Source organism: Myotis nattereri (genome assembly GCF_964212035.1).
Source record: "Myotis nattereri genome assembly, chromosome: 16".
Taxonomy (NCBI): Eukaryota; Metazoa; Chordata; class Mammalia; order Chiroptera; family Vespertilionidae; genus Myotis; species Myotis nattereri.
Genome location: NC_138091.1, coordinates 53,493,472 through 53,502,465, shown reverse-complemented (window position 1 = coordinate 53,502,465; position 8,994 = coordinate 53,493,472). Strand labels below are relative to the sequence as shown.

At 67.4% G+C, this 8,994-nt stretch overlaps 1 protein-coding gene across 1 annotated transcript in view; it reads right to left on the bottom strand.

The window, feature by feature from the left end:
* Positions 1-8,994, bottom strand: part of MYO15B (myosin XVB) — a gene marked incomplete at its 5' end in the record, with an annotated part of 31,318 nt that overhangs the window by 434 nt on the left and 21,890 nt on the right. The window contains 25 exons of the mRNA XM_081108988.1: positions 139-279; positions 365-498; positions 686-819; positions 1,121-1,236; positions 1,368-1,513; positions 1,671-1,767; positions 1,861-1,938; positions 2,042-2,136; positions 2,226-2,341; positions 2,422-2,498; positions 3,716-3,792; positions 4,082-4,154; positions 4,245-4,305; positions 4,452-4,603; positions 4,945-5,081; positions 5,207-5,318; positions 5,605-5,746; positions 5,818-5,936; positions 6,121-6,239; positions 6,371-6,446; positions 6,965-7,024; positions 7,250-7,362; positions 8,168-8,381; positions 8,507-8,594; positions 8,674-8,920. Of these exons, the coding sequence (XP_080965114.1) occupies positions 139-279; positions 365-498; positions 686-819; positions 1,121-1,236; positions 1,368-1,513; positions 1,671-1,767; positions 1,861-1,938; positions 2,042-2,136; positions 2,226-2,341; positions 2,422-2,498; positions 3,716-3,792; positions 4,082-4,154; positions 4,245-4,305; positions 4,452-4,603; positions 4,945-5,081; positions 5,207-5,318; positions 5,605-5,746; positions 5,818-5,936; positions 6,121-6,239; positions 6,371-6,446; positions 6,965-7,024; positions 7,250-7,362; positions 8,168-8,381; positions 8,507-8,594; positions 8,674-8,920 (2,924 nt within the window). The remainder of the gene's footprint in view (positions 1-138; positions 280-364; positions 499-685; positions 820-1,120; positions 1,237-1,367; positions 1,514-1,670; positions 1,768-1,860; positions 1,939-2,041; positions 2,137-2,225; positions 2,342-2,421; positions 2,499-3,715; positions 3,793-4,081; positions 4,155-4,244; positions 4,306-4,451; positions 4,604-4,944; positions 5,082-5,206; positions 5,319-5,604; positions 5,747-5,817; positions 5,937-6,120; positions 6,240-6,370; positions 6,447-6,964; positions 7,025-7,249; positions 7,363-8,167; positions 8,382-8,506; positions 8,595-8,673; positions 8,921-8,994) is intronic.

The window sequence follows — 8,994 nt, the reverse complement described above, 5'->3', positions numbered from 1 at the left end:
GGGCACAGGCCTGTGAGGACAGGCTCCCGGCCAGCCCGCCTCTGCCCCGCCCACACGACGCCTGGGCAGTGGGCATCGGCTGGGCCCAGGCTCCGGGCATGCCAGCCTCCCAGGTGGTCAGAGCCCCACGCCACTCACCTGCGGCAGCTCGAACCAGACGGTCTGGGGGCTGTCAGCGGAGCCGTAGTTGAGTTCCAGGGCAGGGGGCCTGTCTGCCTCCAGGGGGCTCAGCAGGTGGAGCTGCTGCAGGTCCCTCAGGGCGATGGAGCAGCACAGCGCCTGGGGGCAGCAGGGACAGGGCTCGACCCTCTCACGGGGTACGCGTGGGCGGTGGGAGGGGAATGGCCCAGGGTGCCCAGCCCACCTGGGAGCTGGGGTCCATGAGGATGAGGTGCTGGCGGTTCAGCCCCAGGAGGCTGGGTCTGGGCAGCGTCAGGTCACTCGCTCGCAGCACCACGTAGACAGTGTAACCGAAAAGGGGCAGCTGGCTGGCCGCCTCTGGGGGTGGAGGGGTGACACGGAAGATGGGAGTTCTGGGGCCTGGGGACCTGCCCTGCTGGCCCCCAGGTGAGGTGAGAGGGACAGGGAAGGTGGAGCAGCTTTCTCAGCCCTCCACCCTCACCCCTTCCCTCCAGGGCCTCTACCTCCTCCCTCCTCCCCAGCTGCCCCCAGGCCCCAGACCCACCGATGAAGTCGATCTGAGCTTCCTGGGCGCTGCGTCCTTGCAGCTGCCTCAGCTCCTGGTCCATCAGGCTCTGGATGGCGGCCATGTTCAACTGGCCTTGCAGCAGCCTCGGCAAGTAAGCCAGCAGGTCTTGCCTAGGACACAGCGGTGGGTCAAGGCTGGGCATCCAGCGGGCGCGCAGTGAGTGAGCCAGTGGCTGCGTGGGTGAGACTGAAGATCCAGACACACCAGTGAGGTGTCCCTGCCCCTGAGCTTGGGTGGGGCGGACAGGCCTCCACTGCTCCAGCCCCATCTGGTTAGGGCCAAGGAGAGTCAAGTCAGGTGGCCCTGACCTTGGATTGTGGGCTGAGAGGCCCTTGGGGTGGATGCTGAGGCTGACCTCAGCACCAGGAGGGACAAGAAGTGACAGGAGGCGTGGGGGGCGTGCACACTCACTCTGAGCGGGGGGCCTCTTGGGTCCTGCTGACAAGCTGGAGGGCAGCCAGCCTGGCAACTAGGGCATCTGCCTGGGCGCCGACCAACAGCTTCCCGTGTAGGTAGTCTCGCTGCACCTGAAGGCAGAGCACAGTGAGGGGCAGCTGTGCCCTACAGCCCCCGACAGTCCTGCCCCCCCCCCCCCTGCTCCTGGCGGGAGGGGAGGGAGGCCCGGAGGCCCCGCCCAGGCAGTGGGCAGCAGGCTGACCTGGCTGTAGTGGGTGCTGATGTAGGTGGGGTTATCGAAGTGCAGGCGGGTCTCCCAGCCGAGCCGCCGGCTGTGCAGGCTGGTCTCCCGGTCCACCAGCACGTTGCTGAGGTACTCCTGGGGCCGCAGGGGCCGCACCAGCTCACCTGCACGGGGAGCTCGGTTCAGCCCCCTCCCTGCTGCCCAGGCCCCGCCCCGCCCCTGCCAGCCCCAGTGTAGGAACTGCCTCGCCGGGGGCGCAAAGGTGGACCCAGCAGGGGAGCTGCCCTGAGTGCAGCCTGGCGTCCTTCCCCCATGACTCGCCTTCGCCTTGGATGAGGAACAGGGCAAATTCCTGGACCTCCTCAGGCTCCGTGATGCCCATCTTCCCACACAGCTCCTCCAGCACCTCTGCTGCCACCTGGGCGTGCGGACAGGCCATGATGGGGCCGGGCCAGGCCTGAGGCCCACAGCCCCGCCCCTCCCCAGCCCGACTCGGGTGGCCCCAGCTCACGGTGAAAGGCCCGATGTTGGTCTTGTAGCCCACGCCTCCGGGCAGGTGAACCAGGAGCAGGCGGAGCATTTTCCCTTTCTGCCAGGGCACGTGGCAGGTCAGTCCACCCCAGACAAAGGCCCTGGCTCCCCCCATCCCCCCGAGGGAGACCCAGAATGCCTGCCGCCTGCACCCCCAGTACCAGGAACGCCTTCATTTCACCCGGGGGCGGCAGCCGCCGGCGCCCCCCGTATTTGACCGTCTGCTGGAGGTGCTTCTGGCTGCTGCGGGCCAGCTCTGCAGAGAGGACCAGGCTGTGGTCAGCGGCATCTTCAAACCCCTCCCCACGCCGCCGAGACCCGCCTGGGAGCCCCTCCCACAGGCACCTTGACTCCTGCCCGCGTCCTGCAGAAACTGGGTCACGTAGGGCATCAGCGTGACGGACGGCGGCAGGAAGCCGGTGAGGAGGCAGAGGAAGCTCCAGCCTCGAGCACAGAATTCCCTGCGGGGCAGAGAGCTGGGCTCGGGCTGCCGGACACGCAGCGGGCTGCCCGCCGCCCACCCCAGCACCCCAACACTCACAGCCGGGGGTGTCCCGTGACCTGCTTGATGGCCTGGCAGTAAATCTCATCCCTGAGGTTCTCCTTCTCCCGGCACAGCTACGGGCACAGAAAGGGCCGGTGGGCAGGGGAGAGGCAGCCGGGGGGCGGGCAGAGTGCAGTGGAGTGAGGGGTGGCGTGGGAGCTGATGGCTAGAGGCTGGGGGCCAAGTGGGGTGACAGCCCAGTCGGTGGTCATCTCTCTGTCACCTCACTCGGTTTAATGGTGTCGGCACAACCGGTCGCTATAAGTCACTGCCTCCAGCTGCTTCCGGCCGTGCTTGGCCTGTCCTCCGCCTTCCCTGGTCCCGCTTAGTTACCTCCTTGGCCTCTAAGGGCTGCGGTGCCCTTGGGCTTCTGTACTCCCCCCCGATGCTCTTAGCTGCTTCCGTCTGCTGACCTGGTGCCTGCCTCCAGCTCACACTTCTCCCTTGAACCCCAGCCCTCCCCTTGGAAGTCTGGGACTTCAGACCTCACGTGTCCGAAATTCCTCCAGCAGCCCAGGCCCGCTCCTCCCCCAGGCTTAGCAAACAGCCGGGGCCTGTGGCATCCCTGGCCCCTCTCTCACCGCGCCCCCCCCCCCCCCCAATGCAATTCCTGGAAGCCGGTGCTTGGCTCTCTGCTGCCACCTCTTGGCCCCTGTTGGCACCGCCTCTCACTTGGCATCACTGCAGTCAGTCACCTTTACCCTTAAGCCCCCAGAATAGCCACAGCTAGAGCCGCCACAGCTAGAGCCACCCCAGCAAACACAAGCCACATCCCTCCTCAAACCCCTCCCGTGGGTTTCTCTCTCTTGAAAAAAAAAAAAATCAAAGTTCTGACAATGGCCTGCACGGCCTGCTGTGACCTGGACCCACTGTCCGTCCTGGGGCCGCCTCCTCCCCTCTCCCCTTGCCCACTGGCTCCAGCCACGCTGGCCTTGCTGGGGCTGAGGCTCACCCTCTCATGAGCTTTCACCCCGCCCCTCCCCCTGTCCACATGCACTGCCCCGGTGCACACAGGCCTCCCTCCCTCTGCTCCAGTGTCGGCCTCTGCCCTGGCTCAGCACCTCCCCTGCCTTCCGCACGGCCGCACCTGTCTCCTCCTCCTAGGTCGTAAGTCTGCGTGGCTCACTGCCACACCCCCGGCATATAGTAGGTGCTCAATAAACACTTGTGGCTGATTCGAATGAATAGTGACCAAGGGAAGGGGGTCCCGTTCAGGCCCAGGCAGGACAGGACTGCGTCCTCAGGCTCCCGGTGTCTCCCCCAGGTCCCGGCGCGCACAGCCCTCACTTACCTTCAGCAGCTCATAGAGGAGCTCTATCTCGTCCTTGCTCCGGGGCCTCGGCTGGTCCCCCATAAACTGCATCAGAACTACAGGCAGCACGAGAAGCGTGGGGAGCTGGCGGGTGGGGCGGGCCTGGCCCACGCGTCCCCACACAGGGCTTTCCCCCGCCATCTGATGCCTTGCTCTCAAAACATGTGTGAGCCAGGTCGGGCGGCAGACCCAGCCTGACCGATGGGGAAACAAGGCTCAGGAATTCTGTGGGTGCCCGCAGCCCCACACGGTGCACCGCCACTGCCTTCCGGCCCAGAATCTACACAACCCAAGGGTGCTTAGGTCCAAGGAACCACAGGCATGGGGCCCAGGCTGGCCACTCACCCTGGAAGCTCTCCACAGCCTGCCTGTTCGTGTCCTCATCACTGAGGCTGATGAGCGACTCCTGGATGGGGGCCTGCAGGCAAAGAGGCGGGGCTGTGGGTCTGGGGCCTGTGGGACCCAGGGGGCAGGTCCACTGGCCCGACTCCCCCTCCAGCCCCCCTACCTTGGTGTACTGCACCAGGCTGGCCATGGCCTTCTGAGCATCTCCACCTGCCTGGGCCAGCCTGAGGGGCAGAGAGAGCACAGCCCTGCTTGCTCGGCCCTTCCGCCCCTTCCCAGGCTGTGGCCTGGTCGCCCCGAGCAGGGAGCCCCCTTCACAGAAGCTGAGGACAGACGGGTAGAGTGGGCCAGGGTGGGCCAGGGCACTCACAAGGTCTGGGGCTTCCGGAAGTATTTCAGGGCAAAGTCCTGCATGGTGTAGTTGTGGGAGACAATGGACAGAGAGGCAGGAACCTCGTAGAAGGGCAGGCCGCTGGCCTCCGAGTTGTCACCGTGTGCCTGGCTCGAAGGTCTGGCGGGGCCCTGGGAGCACAGGAGACCTGGTGCCACCCTGAGACCTGGCCGGTCCGCAGACCCTGCCCCAGCCCCGCCCGGCCCGCCTAGGGGAGCAGGGGAGCAGCTGCAGTGAGCACACCACCAGTCAGGAGAGTCAAGAGCTTTTTATTGAGCGTCTTCTAGGGCAGCACCAGACTAAGCACCGCCAGGGACACGCGAGGGACAGACAGCACAGCCCCGCCCGGGGGAGCTCACAGTCCTGGTGCAGAGGCGAGGCAGGCGCTGGGAGAGGGTGGAGAGGGTGGCGGGCGAGCCTCACTGCTCTGGGGCAATCGAGCCCTTTCCTTCCTCAACTCCTACTTCCTCACCTCCAACCCCCTCTCCCGCGGAGCCAGGCCTGGCTCTCCGCGCAGCAGCGAGAAGGAAAAGTCCGGGGCAGCCGCTGGCTGCACCACGTCCACAGGAAAGAGTCCGGAGCGGCCGCCGGCAGAGCCAAACTGCCAGCCTGGAGGGCACACAGGGACAGCGTCTTACCCACCTGCCCCTCTGTCCTCAGAGTCTTCTCCCCAACACCCCCCCGCCCCCCGTGCCACCCTCCCTCGCCAGCGCCCTGCTGGCCCCTGGAGAGACCTGGCTCCAGATCGATGGCCGGCAGCAGCTTGATGAGGTCCCCGCGGTGGAAGCGGAGGAGGCTGCGGTCATCGGTGATGTAGCTTCGCAAGGCGACGACATAGCCAGAGTCCTGCAGGCAGGAGGGTGGGAGGGTGGGAGGGTGGGAGGGTGGCCCCTGTCCTGCCGCCCGACCTGCTCGCCCTCCACTGGCCCATTCCCACCTCAGCACCCCAGAGTTCCAGGGGCCCAGCCCCAACCCAGGAAGCTTCGAGGAGCCTGGCTGACAGCCCCGAGACCAGCCAACCCAGACAGGGCACCCTGGAGCGTAAGCGGAGGCCCCGCCCGCCCCTCTCGGCCCCTCCCGGCCCCTCTCGGCCCCTCCCGGCCCCTCCCGGCCCCTCCCGGCCCGCGCTTGCCTTCTGGAGCTCACTCAGGAAGAGCTCCACCATGGCCTTGATGGCGCCTGCCCGGACCGAGTGCAGCACCAACTGCTCGCTCTTCAGTGTCAGCTCCAGGGTGGAGCCCCCCCGGCACTCCACGCCCAGCACCTCAGCAAAGCTGTGCACAGGGTGGGGGCATGAGCTGGGGGCCACCTCACCACCTCCAGCCCCCTACCGGCCCAGCCCCACCTGTAGGAGCAGAGAGTCTTCAGCTGTTGGAGGCCGACGCCGGCGCCACGGGCCAGCTTGAGCAGTCTCAGCCCCCGGTGCGACACGCCCAGCAGCTGCACGTTGCTGCCACTCTCGCCCTGCCCAGAAGGGGGTCACAGAAAGGCTGCTGGGTCCCCCCCACCACCCAGGAGGCCTTTATGTTTCCTCTGGAGCCCACCCCACTTCACCCCCTACTCCCATCCCTGCTGCAGAAGGCCCTGGCCGTGTGCCGGGGTCCAGACTGGGTGCTGTCACCCCCAGCCCTACCCCCACCTCACTCACCGAGACGGGGAAGATGCGGGAGAAGTAATTGGCCCAGTTGTCCCGAGCGGCCACCACAATGCGCTTCTTGACACTGTCCTCAGTGGTGCCGAGTGAGTCCAGGCCCACCTCCAGGTCTCCTGCGGGCAGGGACGGCCCCAGCCTGTCCTGAGGCTCCCCACAGAGCGAACCCCAGAGTCTGCTCTCTCCCTCCGCGCAGGCCCGGCCCCCAGCACCCCAGCTCCCTGACTCCAGGGTCCCTGGACCATACCCAGCAGGTCTTTCATTCTGCACCGCTCGTCCTGGGAGATCCGGGTGCAGGACTCGGAAAAGGTGTCCCTCAGGATCTGGAGGCAGAGCCAGGTGGTCACCACCAGGGCCCGAGGCCAGAGCCCCCCACGAAAGCATCACACACCAAGGAGAAGCTGGAGGGCCCGAGGGCGGAGACGGAGCAGGAGAAACATGGGGATTCCAAGTCCAGGGCCCCACCACCCGGAGCTCTGCCTGCCTCCCCGAGTGCCAGCTGCTCCTCGGCCAGCGGAAGTAAGCCTCCCTGAAGCAGCAGAACTTGGGGGAGGCTATGGAGATGGGGGACAGGCATGGTCCTGGGAGCATCCAGAGGCGGCCAAGGAACAAGCACCAGGAGCACCTACTGTGTGCTGGAGCCTGTTGGGCACTGTGTACACTACCCTTAATCCTCGTGACCAATAACGGTGCCTACTCACAGGGGTGTGAGGGCTTCAGAGAGGGGGCGGGGCTGGACCCGCACAAGTGCCCCACAGGTGCTGGCTGTTATCCTGCCCTCCCCCCCCCCGCCCCCACCCCCCCCCCGGGCGGGAACGCCCAGGTGTGGGTGCGCTCTCACCTGCTCACAGAGGAGCCCGAGGTTGTAGGGGTGGCTGAAGTTCTCCCGGGGGTAGAAGACCTGGAGGAGGGCATGGAGAGCGAGGGTGGGCATGGCGTCCTGCGCAGCCCCTTCCCGCTCCCCTTCATCCCCGACCCCCGTCTCTGCCTTCCAGGCCAGACAGAAAATCCCCCGAAGTGGTCGTGGGGCGGCAGCTCCCCGTGTTTGTGTGTGGGGAGCAGATACTGGGGTTCCCCAGCGGGTTCCCGCACAGCCTGCCACCCCCTCCCCAGCCCTCATGCCCACCTCCTTGCGTAGGAACAGCCTCCAGGGTGCACTGGTGTAGGAGAAGCACACGCTGCCAGAGGGCACGAGTAGCTGGGTGCTCACCCCCTGATCTCCCATGGACCCCAGAGAGCCTGGCAGAGGAGGTGCCGGGAGCACCAGGTGAGGAGCGGCCAGAGCCAGAATGACAGGCTCAGGGCGAGAAGGCCCTCGCCGCCCCGGCCCCTGGGAGACCCACCCCTCGCCACGCCATGACGCCCCACCGCACCCCGCTGCCCAGCCGCAACCCCTCGGCCCCGCCCCGCCCCTCCCCTCCCCTCCCCTCCCCTCCCCTCCCCTCCCCTCCCCTCCCCTCCTCCCCGTCCCTCGGCTTCGCCACGCCCCCGCCGACTCGCCACGCCCCTCAGCCTCGGCCCCGCCCACCCCTCCTCCCCGCCCCTCAGCTTCGCCACGCTCCCGCCGCCGCGCCCCTCCTCCCCGTCCCTCAGCTTCGCCACGCCCCCGCCGCCGCGCCCCTCCTCCCCGCCCCTCATCTTAGCCACGCCCCCGCCGCCGCGCCCCTCCTCCCCGTCCCTCAGCTTCGCCACGCCCCCGCCCCCGCGCCACGCCCCCGCCCCCGCGCCACGCCCCTAGTCCCATGTTGGGCCTCAGGCTTTCCCCAGGGTCCTTGACCACGTCAACAGGGCCATTAAATTTCTGACAGAGCTGTCAGCTCTGCATCGAGGACATCACCCTGAGTGTGCCAGTCCCTTGGTGCCAGACAGGTCCCAGGGGTACCGGGCCCTGCCCTGGGCGGGAACGCGGAAGCTGGGGCTCCAAAGTCCAGAAGCCAGAGCAGCTGACCCCAGCCATGAGCACCCCCAGGCTGTTGGGGATCCTGCCCCCCTCCACCCCTCTCGGCCAAGGAAGCCCAGCTCATGGGGTGGTGGGGTTCCTTACCGCGGGGCTCAGCTGAAGGGGTCCCCGGGTCCCCGGGTGGAGGCAGTGGGGGCGCGGGTGGAGGTGGGGGTGCCTGGGCAGTGGGTGGCTTCTGGCCAAACAGCTGCTGAAGGGGCCCCTGCTTCTCCCGGATGGAGTTGGAGGTCCGGATCCGCGGTGCGGCCTTGGGTCGAGGGGCCACAGCTGGCGGAGGACCCTTCTCTGGGCACAGCGCCTGTGGGGGCACAGAGAGCACACACGACACAAGCTGTGTCTGGGGAGAAGGCCATGCAGACCCCTGAGAGCCGCGGGCTCCTAAGCAGAGCAGCCGTGCCCTGGATGGGAAGGGACGGGCCTCACCAAGGAGGGCGACTGGGCTCCGCTGATCCCCAGCTTAGCCAGAGCCTCGTCCTTAGGGTTGTTTTTCTTCAGGAAATTTTGGGGGGGCCTCCTGAGAGAAGGAAAGGGTCAGGAGCCCGCAGGTTTCTCCCTGCGGAGTGGGCAGCGCTGGCAGGCCCCGGGCCCACCTGGATGGCTGCACCGGCACGGGCACGGGGCCTGGGCGGCTCTGGTACATGCGGATGATGTTACGGATCTCCCTGCTGGGCAGCTTCGGGGGTTCTGGTTTGGGCACCGCATCTCTGCCCTGCGCCTGCCTGGGACCACGATCAGGCTCCGCCTTCTGGGCCAGCTCAGCCTCCGCCTTCCGCACAGCTTTGGCCCCACCTGGTGTCAGTGGCTTCTTCACTCCCTGGGCGGGAGGAGGAGATGGCACTGCCGAGGAGGAAACAGGTGAGACCCTGTGCAAAACCGCAGAGCCAGGCGCGCCCCCCACCCCCTGCATCCCG